The sequence below is a fragment of the Serinus canaria genome, chromosome Z (assembly GCF_022539315.1).
Source record: "Serinus canaria isolate serCan28SL12 chromosome Z, serCan2020, whole genome shotgun sequence".
NCBI lineage: Eukaryota > Metazoa > Chordata > Aves > Passeriformes > Fringillidae > Serinus > Serinus canaria.
In genome coordinates, this window is record NC_066343.1 from 34017058 (window position 1) to 34036459 (window position 19402).

The window sequence follows — 19402 nt, forward strand, 5'->3', positions numbered from 1 at the left end:
TCTGGGATCAGGACTCGCCTTTCAGCGGGGGCCCAGCTCCTGCTGGCACCTGGTGATCGTCGAGTGAGGAGGGAAAAGTGTGCGCGGACCCGCCCGGGGCCGGGGCTGGGGCCGGAGGCTGCTCCCGGCAGAGGGTGCCGGAGCGATGGGACTGTCCCTGACCCGTCCGCGCCCCGCCGCCGCTCCCCTCCCCTGCGTCGAGTCCCGGGTGACGTTCGGATGCTGGGGAAGGAGGAGGCGGAGGAGGAGGCGGAGGAGGAGGAGGGGAAAGGAGCGCAGCTTCCTCCGCCCCCAGTCGGGGACGGTCCGTTAGCGGGAGCGGAGGGCCGGGGCGGCGGAGCCCGGGACGAGTTTGCGGCAGCGCCACCGGACCCCTGTGCGCCCGCAGGCGCTGCTCCCTGCTGCTCCCTGCGGGATCTGTGCGCGGCTGCCGGGAGGGCAGCATGGACCCCGCGGCGGCGGCGGCTGCGGGACGGCGGGGGGCGGCAGGCCGCCTCCTGCTCCTGCTGGCGGCAGCCTCGCTCCTTCGCCTCCGCGCCGCAGGTAAGGAGCGGGACTCCCGGCTGGAGGGGAGGATGCTTCTGCTCTTCGAGTAGGGGTGTATGGGGAGAGGGGAGGCAGGGAAAGCTGCTCTTGTTCCTAGGAGAATTGCGCGTATCCATTTGGGACCCGCCAGCATCCCCAGGTGGTGATTCGTTGGCTACTTTTCCTTCTTTTATTACCTTTTTCCTTTTTTTCTTTTCTTCTTTTTTTTCTTTTTTCTCTTTCTTTTATTTTTTTGTCTTTCTTCCTTTCTCGCTTTCTTTCCGCCATCCTTTTTTTCTTTCTTTTTTTTTTAAATTTCCTTTCTTTTTTTTTTTTTTTCCCCTCGGTTCTTCTTGGCACAATGGAAACCTGATGTTGTGTTCTTTACGAGGGGGCGGGGGTTGGCAGGAGGCGAGGGTAGCTACAATTTTTACCCCGAGCGCATCTTCGCGCCCCTGCCCCGCTCGAGGGACAGGAGCTTCGTGCCTCTTATCGGCCGGCTCAGCGCTCCGAGGCTGGTTGGTAGCCACTGAGGGGGGGCAGGGTGGAGGGCGAAAGAAGGAGAAAACAAAGGAAAAGTTCGGGGTTTTGTTATTGCCGAGGGTGGATAGCAATGAGCGGAGCTTCCTCCTTCACTCTGCCCGCCCTTCAGCCTCTCCTCGGAATGGTTATAGTAATGCGTTATTATTTGGGACGTTAAATGTTGCCGGAATCTCAGCGGGAACCAGGAGGGGATTAAACTTGAGTGGGCGAGGGGGCAGCCGCCGTGCTTGCAGCTCACGGAGGCTCGGCGGGGTTTCTTTCTGTGTCTTTTTGGGCTTCAGAGGGTCCCATTTTCTCTGTGTACCTGGCCGACCCTCAGGGACTGAGGAGGTCAGACTCTGGGCTCAGGAAACACTAGGACGCGCGGTTCAGTGAGCTCCGCCGTTGCTTTTAGGGCTGAATAAACTGTTCCTATTAACATCTGACCTTGCTCCGTGGCAGCAGCGGCGCGGCTGCTGAAAAGATGCCAGTTTGTCCGGCATCTCCGAGGGTAGCGCCGTGATTTAGAGGCCTTAAGGGAACGTGTGGGGTTGGAGAGCCACGATGGTGTAAGACAGTTCCTGTAAAAAAAGCCGCATAAACTTTTCTTTTTTTCTTTTTAAATTTTTCCCTCCCCCACTCGCGCCTAAGTTCTGTGGAGCTTTCAGAACAGGAAAGGGGAGGCTTAACGTTTTCGTTTTCTCTGGGATGTGAAATGCACCGTCGAGGTAGGAGCTGCCGGATCCAGCTCTTTGATCTTTCATGAAGCCATTCTCTGGAAAATTGCCCTCTCCCCCTCTGCAGCAGATAAACTTTACTCTCAAAGTCCTTCCCGCGAGTCTTTGCCCAGGCACTGAGGAAGCAGATGACAAGGCTGCACCATTTCCATGCCAGGTTTGTAAACCTCCCGTTCTGTCCTCACCGGGCAGCACGGGAGCTCGGCGGGCTAGCAGTGCCTTCCTCCCCCGTTTTCCTGGCTTTAACTTAATTGCACCGACGTGCTGGAGAAGACCGATGATGTCTTTAAGGAAAAACAGTGATGCTGCAGATTAGAGGGGACTTGTTAATCAATTGCACGTTTGAAAGAGCTTTTCTTCCCTTTGTTGCTTTCGCTAATCCATTTAGCTCTCCCCGGGAGGTGACAGATGCCTATATTTCCTGTTATTCAACTCCGGGGACCGAGGTCTTGCCATTTGTTGCCTTGCCGTGAAGGGAGAGGGTCAGCAGAAAGCTAGAGGTCTGGGAGCTTTCCGGGGCGAGAGCAGGAGGCGGGCATGTTAGAGCTCGCGGATTTGGGGTCAGTTCCCGTCGCCTTTATTTTTCCTAGAGCCTTTATTGCTCCCTTTGAAGAGGCTGCCCCGCTGCTCTGCCCCTCCTGCGGGGTCCCGGGCTCTGGGGATCCCCCGGGGCCGCAGGGAGGATGGCGGTGGTCCTTCGACGGTTGCGAGAGGAGATGCCGGATTGTCTGTCCCGTCCCCGTTTTATCCCCTTTACCCTGAGCAGCTCGCTGTGTTTTCCGAATGCAGCGGCAGGGAGGTGTGCACAGGCGTCCCGTGAGCTTCTTTCCTTTCTTCCTTCCTTCGTTCTCTTGCCCCCCGCTGGAGCTCGAGAGCACCGATACTGCTGCCTCTTCACGGCCAGACTCTGCTTTCCCTCAGCCTCCCCAGGACTTCCCGGAGGGTGGAGGGGAGCGGGCTCCCGGGAACCTCTGGCCGGGCGCGGAGCTGCCCCCGGGTGGAGCGCCCGGCGATGGGAAAACGGGCCGGAAAGCTGCTGGGAGTGTGGCAGCGTACCTTCGTCCTCTATGGTGGGCAGTGTGCTGCCCCGTTCCATGTATTGCCATGCTCTCGGGAGACATGTCAGGTTTCAACCTTCTCGGAGGCAGTATAAAATCATAAATTACCATTAAAAGTGTATTTGGGATTTATCTTTTTTTTTTTTTTTTTTTTTTAGCGCTACCTCATAAACGGGCTTGTGATAATCGTCTCAACCACCTGTGGAAAGTGTGGATTCACTCTAGGCGATAGGCATGAAGTTTGAGACTCCATTTTCTTCTCTGAATAAGCAGCACAGTGGTTGAGAGCCCATAATCACAGCAATAAATTCTTGTGTACTTCTATTGTTGTGGGGTATTCTTCTGTTTAATTAGATTTGCTTAATGGTAAACAGAGTATTTGTTAATCTACATTTCATTTAAAGGTTTATTTTTGAAAATGTTATTTCAGCCTTTACATTGGTCACTTTTAAAATATGGCCAGGTGAGAGGCAACGTTGAAAATGGTGATGCACAACGGACCAGGCTTACAGACTTTTGCCCCCTTGCCATTAAATAGGAAAGGACGTTCAATTAGCTGGAAGTTAGTACTCATGTGACTTGAGAAATATGCAGAATGCAGCGTTAAAAAAAAAAAATCAAACAAACAAACAACCCCCCCCAAAAAACACCAAAACTCTGTCAACAGAATGTCTAGGAATGAAAACATAATGGTGACTCATGCCTATGATTTTGAAAGCCCTGAAGTTTGTAAACTTCTACCTAACTTCATAAAGCAAAAAACCCCTCTAATTTCAACATTTTTACAGTGTTTGTGTAGAAATTAATACAAGTGTGGATTACTTCTGAATGCCTTTAAATGCTGAACTAGGAAAAAGTTGTAAAATACTTAAATCTTGAAAGTTGCATAAGATTCGGCTATAGTTCTATCCTGACTTTAGTGCAAGAGATTCAGCTCTGGAAACTGAACACAAGTCATCTGGTAAAAGTCAGTACATCTTTGAGTACAAGGAGTTTGCAGATAGTTTTTAATAAATTATATTTTCTACATTAACTATTTTCAGGTCAAATCTTGATCAAACCTTTCTAGCATTAATTAAGTTGTTAGTTTAGTGATGAAGTTTATCTTTGGGTCAAGAGCTGGCGCTGATTTTTTTTTTTTTCCCTTGAGTGTCTCGATTAAATTAAGCATTTGTAGTGGAATTGGACTTTATCCCTTAATCTCTTTGTTGCTATAAACAGCACACAAATGCAAGATGCTGGAAGAAAAGGATGAGATGAGAGACAAGGCAAATTAATCCTGTTTACTGAGTTTTCAGTTGTTTGCAGAAAAGCTGATCTTTTTTTAAACTCACTGCACTTTGTCTAAGGTGTGAATAGCTTTCAGGCATTGGCCTGGAAATATGTTTGATCACTAATTAGGAAACTGACAGTTTTAGTCCACCAACCAGTGAGAAGGAAGAGTAAAAGGAAAGAATGGTAAAAAATACTGCATTTTGTTAGATAGCTGCGAGAATCTTCTTTATAGAAGACTTGTGGAGTTCTTTTCATAGCATATTCTCAGAGTCTTAAATTCGTATTTTAGATTCAATAAAATATCTTTTAGAAGTAGTCAGCATCTCAAGCTTTTAATCATAATTCTGATTGAGACAATTTATTTTAAAGGTCTTTTTGTATTTAATTTTTTAACATGCAGAAGAAGAAAAAATATTAGGCAAACTTTTTCTTTTTTTCAAAAATAATAGCTCTTTCTATAGATGTTCTCTGTTGCCTTGTGTGGTTGCTCAGAAGGAAGAAATGCTACTTACAGTATTCCATCTAATTTATAGCATCTGTCACTATGTTCTCTTTGCAAAGAATGGTTTGCTATTTAAGTTTGTTTATTCATTGTGAGGCTGTTGCTTTATAAAGGAAGTTGTCATTAGGCTCAGCATGTCTGGAAAGCATGCAAGCACTCAAGTCTTCTAATCCAGTGACTACAAAGTAGTTAACGCTTCAAAGAAAAGGAACGACAGGATTTTGTTGCACTGAAAGAAGATGCATTGTTTGTTAATCCTACTTTTAGTCCTTACTCTACTAAAGACTGCTACAGCCTTGCTAGTAATCATTTGAGACAAACATGGATTTTGCTTGAATTACTGTCTTTTCTCTTGGTTTTGTCTAAACGTAAGTAGTGACATGTCTTTTACCAGCTTTTTGCATTTACTTTTTCTGGGCCTTTGCCATACACAATATTCACTTGCAGCATCCTGCTAGATAGTTTTGCTGATGTTTTCCACAGACTTGACTCACAAACAAGCTTTTTCTCTTGACATCTGTTGGTCCTCCTTGGCCAGCTTGGGAAAGGACTTCCTCTTCCAAGTGATGCCAGCTGGTGATCATTTTTTAAAACTAAAAATGTGTGTACATGACTTTCCAGGCCATACGGTGTACTTTTCAAAACCACAAAAGGTGATCTCTTAGCTGTAAATTGTGACTTTGTCTTTTAGATGGCAATGGGGAAAAACTTTCATTTAAGAACACTAACAAATCTGCACTGTACTATCACTGAGAACAAGAAATCGCAATAGAAATGCATTTCACTAAGTGGTGCACTGTTTTTGTGATGGGCACAAGTTAATTAATTCCACCAGTGCTGAAGAACCTGTGTGGGTATCCTATGGACAGTTCCATCCTTCTGAGCAGGTGTTAAATCAGTCTGTGTGTATCTCCTTGAGCCATTGGGCACAAGCATCAGTAGTAGTGTGTTCTTCCTCATGAAGCACTGGGAACATACTCCTCTGTGCTAATTGAATTAGCTCTCATGTACACTGGTGCCTTCCAGTTTTGCTGTAATGTGTGCCTGTGTTTGATGGGGCAGAAGGGTGGTATAGCAACTGAGGGAGAGTAGGGGTATCACAGTATTACTCGTTCTGTAGAAAGTATTTAAAGAATGAGTGTGCCTGTCCCTCCGAGTCTAGATCAGAGTTCACTGACATCTCCTAAAGAGAAGGCTGTGTGATTGGTGAGGGCATAGTTTCACAGACACCTGAAGCTCTTGGTTTATTTAGTTAAATCAGCAAGCTGGCTCCATTGGAAAGTAGCCATAGAGAAGTGGAAGAACACACGGACAGAGAATTAGCACAAGAGATAAGGCACTTTTTCCTTCCACTGTAATGGTTTTTGTTGAAGCAACAGAAAGGTGTTTTGTCTGGGTACAGTTTGCAGAAACAGTGAAGTGAAATTATTGGGGAACTGTTTGGGGTCACAATTTTCCAGAGTTTGGTTTGAAAGTGTGAGTAGCTGAATCAGGAAATTAGATTGGATCCCCAATTTGCCATTTTTCCTCTGAGCAATCTGTCAATATCACATGGGAGAAACATCTAATGTACCTTTTGGATCTGAAATTTTTCTTCAGATGTGATTTTAAGACAACAACAAATAGAATCAATATTCCTTCTTGACCAAAAAGCACCATGTGTATATTGTCATACCTATGAAACCTCTACTGAACTTAGGTCTCTGTCTTGCACTTCCTTTGTTAGACTTCCTTTTATATGAATGGCATAAACATTCAATTCTGTAAATTCAGGTTACCTGTCTTCACCCCTTGCCACTTGTCTTCATCAGAACTGCTCTTGGGTTCAGTTTAACAGTTCATCTGGTAAGTATGTTTTCAAGGTGAAGTAGTTTCTGTAAATTATTTTCCTTGGTTTTCACAGTTTAATACCTTAGTATTATTTTTTTCCCTTGTGATGTTGTCTCTATAAGAAGAATGACTTGACTGCTTGTATAAAGAAGAGGTAAATTCTGTAAGAGTTCTAAAATTCTGAAGGCTTTACTTTTCAAAACAATCTGCACAACTGTCTAGTTGAATCACGCATGAAACTAACAATGGATTATTCTTTACCAGACTAGTAACACAGTCACATATTCAGTTATTGTGTAGATAGAGAAAACAGAAAATGTACCACAAAAGACAGGAGGAATTTTATTGATGTGTCTTTAAGTAAAAAAATTATGGTTTGAAAATAATAAACTTGATTTCTACTGGTCAGAAACACTCTCTTAAGTCATATGAATAAAGAAAAACCCAAAAATTATAGTATATGAGTCTAAAAGAGGAATCACAGAGCTCTACTAAAGGCAGGCTAGTGAGAGTGGCAGGCTGCTGCACAAATGGAGGAGATTGGTTTCTTCAGTGTCTGCAACAGGATAGATGGATGTCATATCTCTAACTTGGTTCTAGAGGAGACACAAAAGATTTTTTTGAAGAACAAAGTTCAGGGGCAGAAATAAGCAGCCTAGGGAAATCCTAGGAGCCGGCTAAGTCCGAGTACATGCACCTCAGGTGTTGGAGCCATGTTTCACAGGAAGATCTTAACATTGCACATTGAGGGTCAGGAGGTCTGAGATGCAGCAGTGCCACCTCAGATTGGATTAAGATGTTGTGGGACCTTGCTTGTTTGTTCTTCTTCTCTTTGGAAGCAGAACAAACAAAGGTCTGATTGTATCAGAATGTCTCTGGAGGAAAAAAGCCAAGAGGAACTGTTCTAGAAACATTAATTCAGTTTGCTTGGATTTGCATGAGAAATTATTCAAATGAGTATATCAAAAGTATTGTTGAATAGAGCAAGGTCATAAAGTGAGAAAATGGGGAAAAAAAAGAAATATGGTGTTTCTTGGCAGTCTTGGACTACAGCAGCTAAGTAACTTTAAAGTAAGTTCTGTCAATCTCTTGTATGAACCAATAATAAATAAAACTGCTTGAAAGCTTAAGATGCCCTAACAATGTATAAAATTTTCTGTGTCATTCATCTTCTGAAAGTTTAGGAAGAAGTTATAGGATGTAAAGAGAATGCTGAGATTTCTTAAAATGAGAGAGCATATACTCTGGGTGATAACTTAACAAATGGTTTTGCTGTGCTTGTTTCTAGTTTGGAAAAGTGACACAGCAGAACTGTGTTATAGAAAAAGCCAAATAACGCCGGAGCTACTCATGTTGCAGCAGTGTTTCTGTATATAATAAAATGTGTCCCTTCTTAAAAATCCAAAGGTATGAATAGGCAAGTGAAGGCGGTAGTCAGAGAACCCAGATATCATATTATATATCTAATATGATATATGATGTACCCTTTTATTTCAGGCAAGAACAATTCTGTTCTGGTCCTAAATATGTGTTGATTTCCACATTTTGCTGATAAACTAGTAGAGCATTTTTTAAATACAATATCCTTTTGACATGTGCTGCCCTGATGTATATTTGTCAAGTAATACAAAACCATGGAAGCTGCATATCAGAGAGCTAACTGGAAAAAAATTAACCCTGCAGGATTCAACCCAGTTCTGGCCAGGCTCCGTGAATTGGCTTCCGTCCAGTCCCATGGATCCCATATCCACCAGCATTGGTGTGGAGGATGGTGGGAGGGTGAGCACATGGCAGACCTGGCAGAGCAGCTTAAATTGCCATGGAACTTTTTTCTTGGAGACAGAAAATTAGATATGCAAAAGTACCAACATTGTTGTGTGAGCTAGAAATTTTAGAGACACTTGCACAATATTATTGTAATTGAAGGCTGTCCAAGGTAAGGATTGTGCAGAGTGAAGCTGAACCTGTGCATTTTAAATAAGAAAATTCTCACCCATGTCAAAAATCTAGTCTGCAAACAGGTGTTAGATTGGTTGTCAGATTCTCACCACAAACCACCTTAGCCGTTTGTCTTTGTGTTAGAACTCTTGAATCTTCAGCAGTTGTTGCTTAAGCTGCATTTTAGGAGTCCACTAAGTTTTTCATTGCATTATAGGTAAGAATAGATGAGCTTTGAAATTAAAGATCTTAATAAAACAACAGAGTTTTTTCAGTACAATAAAGAAGGAAATGGAATCTAAGTTTTGTGAAAATTCAAAAGACCTGTTAAATCTTCTTGAATATTCTGTAAGTTGAAAATGCCAAGAATCTTGTAGCATCTACCTGTAATTACTTCTTTAGATCTTACAACTTCCTGTGCAGAAATACAGATCATGCTTCTTTTGAGTAGATGTGAAACATTTCTTTCAGCAAGCTGAAAAGAAGAAAGGGGAAGAGTCTATGGCAGAAAAAGCAGAGAATTCCATTCATATAAGAATTTTCTTTACTGGGGAGTGGGAAATTAAAATAATTTATGATGCTCTAGGAATTCAGTAGTTGAAGGATGAGCTTAAACATAAACATACAGTGGTGGTTAATGATGACTCCTTCCATGGTAGACCAGAATACCTTACAAAGGGAAAAGTGGTAGTATGTAGATAAAATTGCAAGCTTGAATAGGATCTGAACCAAACCTACATGAGAAAAACATATCTGCTGTTGTTTAAATTTTAAAAATAACTGTGCTTCATAGCTCTGCCTGGAAACAATTTAATACAACAAATTGGGTTTTTTTTTAAAGTATTTCCAGCCAGACCAGAAGCAGTACTTAATAAATACCTTGAAAGGGTGAGTCTGTTCTTTGGACTTGGTTTTGCAAACTCAGTGAATTTGGAGGTTTATATCTGAAATTACGGATAGTAATCCAACCCATTTTTTTCTAAAGCTGATCTCACATTTATCTTTTTCTCTCTGGGTCAGTGTTGAAATATGATTCAGAAACCTGTTCTCCAATAGAGGTAATAGAGAAACTGTTACAATGTTCATGGTACTGTGGTTTTCAAAGCAACAGAGAAAACCCAACCCAATTTGTGGTTCATTCAAATGTTTTGTGTAGAGAGGTTTTTATCAAGAGCAACAGATAATGTTGCTCTTGACAAAAATACACTTATTTTTGTTAGTGTTTTATTTAAGAACATATCACATGTAGAAAATGTTTTGAAGAAGATCATGCTAGTCAAACACAAGGGCATAAAGAGTTAGGAAAGACAGGTTTCAGAAGTTAGGCTGGTGTCTAATCCAAAAGCCAAATAAAAAGTCAGGAGCAACTTTGATTCTGGAACTTGAGGATGATGTGTTTACACAGGTAAGACCTGCAGAAACAAAGGTGTTGATTTATTTTTTCATATTTTCAGAATTACAAAACCCAAAAAATGTTTTCTCACATTTACTGAACACTTACTGTGTCCATAGAGGCAATTAGTAAAAAGTCTTAGTTCAGTGTGAAACCAAAGAGTAGATGCAGTTTTCTTCCTGCAGACAAGGCCTTATTGATCAGTGGAATACTTATAATGTCGCCTTTACTGGTACTAAAGCATGCTGGTGTGGGATTTATCATTTCTAGAAGTACAGAGAAATCAAACCTCAATACTGTGGCATTAGGCTCTGTTGAAATTTTTCTAGTGCCTTTACCTCTGTTACATTTTCTAGGAAGTTCAAGGTCTTCTGCAACCACAGTATGACGGGGGGAAAGGATCTAGAAGGACTTTGAGAGGTTGGATTGTTTATTCTTCAGGACAGAATCAACTTCAGCCACCATAGCCTATTCTCCAGAGGTGCCGAGAGCAGAGATTCAGTGACTTCCACAGGCAGTCATGCAGGATTAGGGATTACTTACACTTGTTTGCAATCCAAGTGCATTTCTTCCTGTTACAATTTATTCCTCTACTTTTTGTCATTGTAGTTGATTTTATTTTTGTGGTTTCTGAAATAGCTCCTCAAACTTTTACAGAAATTCTTCCCCAAAATTTTCTTGTCTCCTTGTACATATCTCTCTCAACATCCTCCTCGCCACTCCTGTGTTCTCAGCCTCTCCTCTTACGTCATATTTTTTGAATCTCTTTGTTGTGCTCATTCTTCTCTACTGAACCTTCTCCAAAACATATTTCTTGAAGGATGCTAACCAAAACTGGTATATTCTAGCTCATGCTGTACCAGGACCAGCTGAAGAAAGATGATTGTTTCCTATATTTACTGGATGACGTTTTATTTCCCAGGTTGAAGCCTGACTGTTTTGTGGCAGGGTGGCCTTGCTCAAGCTCTGATCCACTCCAGATCTTGCACAAAGAATTGTTGCTAAGTCCCTGTTTGGTACCAGTGAAATGGTTTAAGCAGGAAACTTTCTGCCTATCTTCACTCTATTGCCTGTCTTTATTCCCACCCTCTCCATACCATTTTTTTTGCTGGTGTTTTATTCCGTTTACTAAGACCAGAATGTTGGCAGCACGTAGCAGCTTGGTGTTGCCTGTGGAGTTCTGTAAGGCAGATATCCATAGCACTGAAACTTGCGAAGCTCCATTGTTTCAGTTAACCACTGAGACTTAACTCCAATGGTTTTCTGAGGAGCTGTCATTTCCCTCTATATAAAATTTCATGTTTCACCTCTGAGAGTATTTTAGGGAACAGCTCCCTCCCCACTAGCACCTTCAGGATATCATTCCATGGAGCATAATAAATGCCATATTTTGGTCCTCAGGAGTTAAACTGCAAGCAGCAGAAGCTCTTGTAACATGTGTAGGTCTCTGCTTCCGTGGTTTGGTTTCTTCTGAAGTAACTTGCCTTTTTGTAACTTTAATTTCTATAACTCTGGTAACGTACATCTTCATATTGTACCAGATTCATCAGTTTGAAAGGTGTAGAGTTCAAACCTGCCTATTTTCAGAAACTGATTTTTTTTTTTTTCAGAGTTTGGATAAAGCCCATAGAAGATTTTGCAAATGACAGTTTTCTCTCTCTCACTCTTTATATCATGGCTGCATCAATTTCATGGATTAAAATTGTACCCTTTAATCTCACACTGGGTCATGTTTTCCTACTTCTTTTACTCTTCAAAGTCCCATGTTGGGTAAGCAGTTGCATATTTCAAGACCAAGGCAATTAACTAAAACTACTCTAGCTTTGGAAGCATATGATATAAATTAATTTTTAAGCATTAATACTTGCATGAAATAAGTTATGGGTTTAAACTTCTGGAACTGATGTAAGAATAAATAGGTGTAGTTGTCATTGTCTCTACAGGGTTCTCCCCATTTCCTCTGCATCATCCAATCCTCTTCCTTCATCTTATTTTTCTGTTCTTAGATTTAATAATTTTGTCTATAGCATGCTTCCTTCTGACATTTGGGTGTTTTGTTGTTTGAATATTTTCTTTCTGACTAATTCTTTGCCCATTAAATAGTACTTTGGATCTTAGGAATTCACAGATGTGCTGTGGTTGCCACTAAGTACTTCAGTGATCCACAGTGGCTGTTCCTAGCTGTCTGGGAAAAAAGTCCCTGGTCAGCAGGTAGGAAAAATGCCTCCAAAGAGATGATTTTCTGTGACTGAACGATTAGCATGCTCCTTTGTAACTCTTGTAGCTTGAGAAGCTGCTGGTATCAGCACCTGTACTTAATTTAACATGAAATAGAAGGCTAAAGTTAGGAAAGAGTGGAATGGGAGCCGGTGGTGTGGATGGACATGTCTGAGCAGAGCGTCTGGACTGTGATCCAGTTTGTGAGGAAGATAGATGTCTGTGGGGTGTAGAAATGGAGTTAGGATTGTGAGAATGTGTGACAGCAAATTCAGGGGAGTTTAATGTGCTCCTGACTGTGGAGTGGCAGGGAATTGGAAACTTTAGCTGCGGCACCGCCACCATGGCTGCAGTGCAGACTTCGGGAAAGCCCTACCTTTACTGTGGTTACTTTTTCCTTCTTCAGGAAAAACAGTGTAACAATGGCTGCATCTGTCACCCTGTTTGTATAGTAAGCTTAGCTTAGGAAAAAGAAAGGAAGTTAAATTGAGCTTGCTGTGATGGCCAGGCTGTATTTCAAATACCATTTTGAATTTGACACACTCAAAGTGAATAGAAGTACAAAGGAAGATTTTTACCATCTACAGGTTCTGGCCCTTTGAGAACCTTAATAGTGTAGGAAAAACAATGGGCTCTGCTTATTTAGAAAAAAAAATGCTTTGTTTTTCTGCGTGTCAAAACCATAGTTTTGAAATAGTGAAAATCATTACATCCTTTATTATTGTACATGTCTAATGTATAAAACTGTTTGTGGGGTCCCCCCCCCCCTTTGCTGCTTTTCCTAGTGTAGGGATTAATTTCCCCTCACCCTTTAATTTTTTTTCTCCCCCCCTTTCCTTTCTTTTCCTCTCCCTTCCTTTCTTTTCCTCTCCTTTCCTTTCTTTTCCCTCCCTTTCCTTTCTTTTCCCTCCCTTTCCTTTCTTTTCCCCCTTACCATTCTTTCCTGCTTTCCTTTCTTTTTCCCATTTCCTTTCTTTTTTTCCATATCCTTTCTTTCCTTCCTTTCTTTCTTTCTCCCTTTGAACTGATGGAACCACTCTCATTGGTAATTCTGAGTCAGTTGGGTCAGTTCTGGGCTTTTCTGTGCAGAGACTGCCAAGATTTTAGAAAATATATGGTGGTTTGGGGATTTAGTTATATGTCCAGAAGGGACAAGATTTGAGACCTCCAAATGTCTTTAATTTAAAACCATAATTTGGAAGGGATCTTTCCTGAGTCCCAAGAGAAAAAAGCCAATACTTTCATTTATACAATTAGTCATCATTCTCTTCACCATTAGGGTTGTCCTCCCTCCTGAAATGGCTACAGTTTGTTTTGCTGCCTTTACAAAAATGAGTTCAGTTGATTAAATGTTCTGTTTCATGATGAAGTGTCTTATCTAGGTCATAGTTTAGCTGTTAACAAGATATTTATGAAGTGGTAAGAATTCTCTGCTCTGTTGTGAATTTAGTCTCTAGAGTGAGGCAAAATGCTATTTAACTAGCAAATAAAGCAGTTCAACTTCAAATTATGTCAAAGTTGACTGCAACAATTTTAATCTTTTAGTAACCCCCTAAATATGTAGAATGTCTGGAACTGCTCAAAACTTCTGTAATTTGACCTCTGCTGTAGAAAAAGCATTTCATATAAATTAATATTGTAAGTAGCTATCCAAGGAAGGGATTTTTTTTTTTATTTAGAAACCAAGTGAATACTTTTATAGTATGCAGACTGTAAAACACAGCTAAAGACTAAGAACATACTCCTAGGCTCACTTTTTTGGTACCCAAGACTTGTTTTACTGGCTTATCAATTACTGTGATAAATCCTTGTAGGTATTTGAAGCTGGTATTTGTGACACTCACTTGGGATTGTTTTGTGTGCCATGTAACAATGTTGTCAGCAGATATTTCCCTAATTTCTGCATAGTTTTTATTGGTGTTTAACGTGATTACAGCCATATTGGTGAAGGCACAGGCAGTAGAAGTATTCGTGTTCTGTGTGTTTCCCAGACATGCAGTGTAAATAGAGTGTTTTTAAAAGGAATTCTGCATGAGCCACTGCTTCATCATAAAAAGTTTTGAAAGTAACATTGTTTGGTATTTCATTTATTCATTCTACTGAAGCAGTTGTGGTTTGTTTCTGCGTCTCTCATGTTTACTAAAATAATTGTGTGTGAGCCCTTCTCTCTTCAGTTGTGTATCAGTAGACCTTATGTCAGGCATGATTTTTGATGTATTGAATTCTGCAATAAATACAGACTAGCACTTACATGATAAGTGAATAATTAGTGACTCTGATTACATCACTAATTCATTGGCCATGTTTCATTAGCTCTAGAATGCCACCCCAACTCTGTGGAAATAGTTCTGATTAGATTCTCAGAACTTAATTTGCCTTGTATTTAATTTACATGAACAGCCATTTCTATGGAGTCCATTTTCCTAGCTTCATCTAGACAGGCAGATCTTTGTAGAGTGTAACAGAATAGAATGGAATAGGATAGTTGCTTTAATCTCCTATCTATATGTTTTCATTTGTATAATTATACATATGAATGAAAATAAGTCTTCATGAAGATTTGATTTCCTGAATAATGTGGGTTTTTGCATTAAGATGGTTTATAGTTCACTGTAAGTTTTTGTTGAACTGGACAACAGTGAGTGAACCTGAACCATCTAAAGCCAAACTTGACTATGACTCCATGAGACTGCTCAGTTAAGGAAGAATGTGAACCATGAGTTGTTCATACCTAAGATCCCACAAAACTGTTTTTGCAAAAACCTATAGACTGTTCTGCTGTTTCTCCCCCAAGCAGCTCTCTGGAGGGATGAAAGGGATGATCTTTAAAAGATTTGGTTTCATGAGCATATTTTCCATTTTATTTCACTTCTACAACAGTTATCTTCTAGAAGGATGCAGACATTTATTTGTCTCTCATGTAGTGACATTATAGATTGCATAAGGAGCAGTGCTGCTCTGGAAGCAGTCTCTGCCTTTTCTATAAGATAGAAAATTAAACTTTATTAATTAATGTAGCATTTATACCTCTTTGATAAAGGTAATAATGAGTTTTTAACTCTGAAGAAACCATATTCTCTTCTGAACATGAAGTGGTTTTTTTACCCGAATAAAAGATTTCTAAATGATTTATAAATTAATAAAATCTTTTAAATAAAAGATTTTAAATTATTTTAAATTACCTAAATGATCACAGTATATCTTTAAAAAATTTGAACTGAAAAACATTTCACTTGCCAGACATGCCTTTTTGTGTTACTTCTGCACCCATTAGTGTTCAGCATCTAAAACGGAACAGGGAGTCTCATTTCACTGACACAGACATAGCTGTTGGTGGTATCTTGTTTTGTAGAGTCAGTAACACCTTCTGAAACTCCTGTTGCCAGCAGGAGTTGACGGCAAACAAAATAACAAAGGCTATTTAATTTTAAAATTATACGAGAAAGTGAGATAGTCTTGTTTATGAGAAAAATGGGGCAGGAGGAATTGTGACATGTGAATTGTGTTGGGGGCAGAGAAGGTTTGGTGTGAGCAAGAGTTTCTGTACAGCGTGTCCATGCACACTTGGCAAAAGTCTGTGAAGAGAAAATGAAAGATCAAAATGCTAAAATAAAAGCTGTATGTCAGACTACTTGATTTAGATTCAAGTAGACAAGTAACTAGCTTGCTTGCATTTCTATCCAAGGAAATATAAAATTTAAGCTCTTACTGTGTTTACATATCATGGAATACACATACCCTACTGCATTTAAGTAACTTTGACTAATTTCTGTGGTTCATTCAAAATGATTACTTGTTAAAGGGAGGGAACAGATAACACAGCAGAAATGGCAAAAACCTGACAGCATTTTATGAACAAGCAATGTCATGAACCAGTTATTATCAATCAGAATTGTAAAGAGACATATAAAAGTCTGTTTTTAAAACAGAAAGGATAAAATAAAACTAATTTTGAAACTAAAATTTCCTGATTGGATGGAAACCAACAGCTGTTTTAAAGTGACTGCATCTGACATCATCTCTTGCTAAAATCTGACATCATCTCTTTATTAAAAGATAGGGAAGTGTACATGAACAGTTCTATCAGTGAATAGAAAGTTAAAATACTTTATCTACTTGATTTCCATTAGTAATTATTCTATACTCCCTCATTAACTCAAGCAGGTAGCAAGCTTTTAAAGTCTTTTTGTGAAGGACAGACTTCCAGGCTTCAGAAGACACCGACATTTTTTATAGTCATAGGAGAAGTGATTTGGTCTGCAGGAAGAAATTGAAATAGTGGAGAGTTTTTTAGGAACCAGAAAGCCAAAATGTCATCCAGACACTGCTGCTGTAGAAAGAGCTTGCTTACCATAATTGTGTATAGGGTTTTTGGGGTTTGTTCATTGTCATTATTTTTTGGACTTTTTTTTTTTTTTTGCTTTAGTTTGGTTTGGTTTGGTTTTTATTTTTTTCAGTTTAGTTTTTTGGGCTTTTGTTTTGTTTTGTTTTGTTTTGGTTTTTTTTTTTTTGTTTTTAGTTTGGTTTGGTTTGGGTTTTTTTTCCCCATTTTCTTTTACAGGAGACACGGCACATCTTTCTCAAAATGAATCTTGAGATACTGCTGACCCCAGGAGTACAAAACACTGCCAGGGCATTTTGTCTGCGGTTACTTTTTTCCCCCTCATCCTTTATCCTTTTTTATATGATTGTACAATGCAAAGGCTGATGCTGACTGTAAGGTAATACTACAAAAAGTGTAATGCTCATCCTCAGGTCTTATAAAATGGCAGGATTCTGTGGCAGGTAAACTACAGGGAGGGTGTTAATAAACAATTTAGACCATTTTAGACTTGACTGATGATGTTTCTGTGTATTGAAGATAGCTTAGAAAGCCTGTGTTCAGGCAAACTGGCCTTCCCTAGAAATATTATAGTTGTTGTAAATAGCAACATTCCTCTTGCTTCTTGTTAAAATACAGGAAAGTATTTAGTCTTGCACTTTTGCATGTCTTTGCGATTGCTTCCTGCTGGATTTCAAGATATACGTTGGTTTTTGTTTCTTTTGTTTTTCCCTTTTTATTTAGCTAAATGATGGCCGAATGATATTGTTTGGATTGACTATAGTTTATAGCCATTCACTATTTGGTTTGGTTTTGTTCCACCCCCCCCCCCCCACCCCACCAAGGGCAAATCAGAAAGGTGGGATATTTTAGACTACTAGTAGGCTAGGGATTCTTTCTAAAGGCAAAGGCAAACTGGTTAAAATGAAAGAAATATTAAAAATTTTGCCATGTGTGTCTAATTTATACTACCTTGATAGAAATTTTAATGGATGTGTATATTTTTATATATGTAGAAGTGTGTATAAACTAAGTGTAGTCTTCTCTGAAGTTTGAAAATTTTCATTTGTCTAAGTGATTTTTTTTCTGGCTTAGTTCAGTAGTGTATTGTCCTATCCTATTGATATAACCTGATTTTGCTTTTTATTTCACTGGAATGAGTGTCCTTGGAAATTTTACTCATAAATCTGCTTTAATTTACAGCAGTTTGCTTATCTTCAGGTGGATCTTGGCATTTTTACTGAGGGAAGGCTTTCTGAGAGTACTGGAGCAGTCAAATACACTGCCCAGCCAATGGTCATTTGTGTGGTTTTGCTTGAAAGACTGAATTTACAGTGTGGCCATCCTGAAGAGACTCATGTTCAGCTGTGAGATGGATAATGGGGCAAGGAATGACAGAAAAGGAAAAGAATCGAACATTAGTTAGGCTAGACACTGAATAGGAAAATGAAGTGGAAATACACAGCATTTGGGGAAAATTGGGGTTGGAAGGGACTTAAATTCCTCGTGGGATCCAGGCCTCAAAGCAGGGCTAACATTTCTGTGGCTAGTCTGCCTTTTAAGTTAAATCACCAAAGAAAACCCGATATCACTAAGGCATTTTTCATTTCTGTTGGCAGTCATGCTTTACAGCGTCTTTCACATCTCCTTTTTTCTGACTCTGCAAGAATTGCATCTTGAATTAAAAGAAGTATGAGTCAGATTTCAACCTGTAATGCTTGATTGCATGAGGACTGATTTGACAGCCTGAGGTTGCCATCAGCATTTAATTTCTCTCTCTATGCATAATAGGAACGATACTCTGAGTCAGTGGGGAGTGGAGATCTTAATTGTTTAGTGCTTTGAAGATGAGGTTTAATTGCTGATAATACCCCACCCAAGCCCTTTCCCTTTAGCAGGCAATGCATCATTTTTGTGATTTCTTTCATTTGCATTGTATACTTTACATTTGAAAAAGAGTTGTTTAAAGTGTTGTCTGGCCTCAAGAGCTCTTGCTCTGTTTGAACAACAGCTCTTTTTGATTGCCCTTGACCAGCAGAATCTGAGCTGTCATCATATTTTCCTAATATAATTTAGGTAAATGCCCTAGCTCCTAGCTCCTGTGTTTCTCTGACAAATTTGAAAATGTTTTCAGGTTTATTACTCTACTCTTCAGCCTTTCAGAAGAGTTTTCTTCTCCCTTTTTCTGTGATCAGCAGACAGTGTGTAAAGTTGTGCAGTTCAGACTGTAAGGACAAAAGGGTATAATGACTTCTTTGCATTTCATTAAATGTGTGGTGTTGTGATTTGTGTTGCATTTTGTAACAATTTGACAAGCAACATTTGCAAATTTGGGAAACATTTGCATTGTAGGCAGTAGTGAAATTTGGCCAAAATTTTCTAACTCGGATGTTTGAAGCTGCTTGTAAAATTTAAGTAACTCCAGAAATACAGAGTATTTGTGGATTTCTTCAGAAAAAAACACATGCTTTTTAAATTTTAAAGTATTTTTTATGGCTTTTTTATTGTGACATACCATGCACAAGAAGAATATTTCTGGTAGAGGATTGTAGTCTGCATAGGAGTCAGCACTCATATTCTCCCTTCAGAAAGATGGCTCAGTTCCAATAAACTGTTGCAACTGTGACAAGGACGTAAATGTAACACAAAATATTCCTTTTTCTTGTGTATTTACAGTACAGACGTATATACGGTATTGTTTTGATATTGATTTTTCAGCTATCTTTTGCAGCAAGGCCCTGGGTTTTAGCCTTGAGTATTAAGGCTCATTTGGAAACCTGTCTTGTGGATTCTTGGCCAGTTAATAGTTCCAAGTGGATGCAATTTAATAACCCTTGTGCTGTTTTGATTTGCCTCTCACACCATCTGGTCTATGTCTTTCTCCTGTTCTTTTTTTTTTTTCTGTCTTAAAGGATAGTATTTTTTCAATAATTCAAACTTTCAAGCGTGTCATCTGAAAGTGCAGCTTGCTCTGAAACTTCCCTGTGCAATGTGTATTCCCAGAAAGAAGGCTTTCTGTATATACAGGAAAAAGAACATGAACAGGAACCTGTGGACAGGTTGGAATGGCAGGAATGTAGTGCA

At 39.9% G+C, this 19402-nt stretch overlaps 1 protein-coding gene across 1 annotated transcript in view; it reads left to right on the plus strand.

The window, feature by feature from the left end:
- Positions 1-443: 443 nt before the first annotated feature.
- The window catches only part of ROR2 (receptor tyrosine kinase like orphan receptor 2), a 143371-nt gene continuing 124412 nt past the window's right edge, over positions 444-19402 (plus strand). Inside the window, exon 1 of the mRNA XM_030237407.2 lies at positions 444-543. Coding sequence (XP_030093267.2) covers positions 444-543 — 100 coding nt within the window. The remainder of the gene's footprint in view (positions 544-19402) is intronic.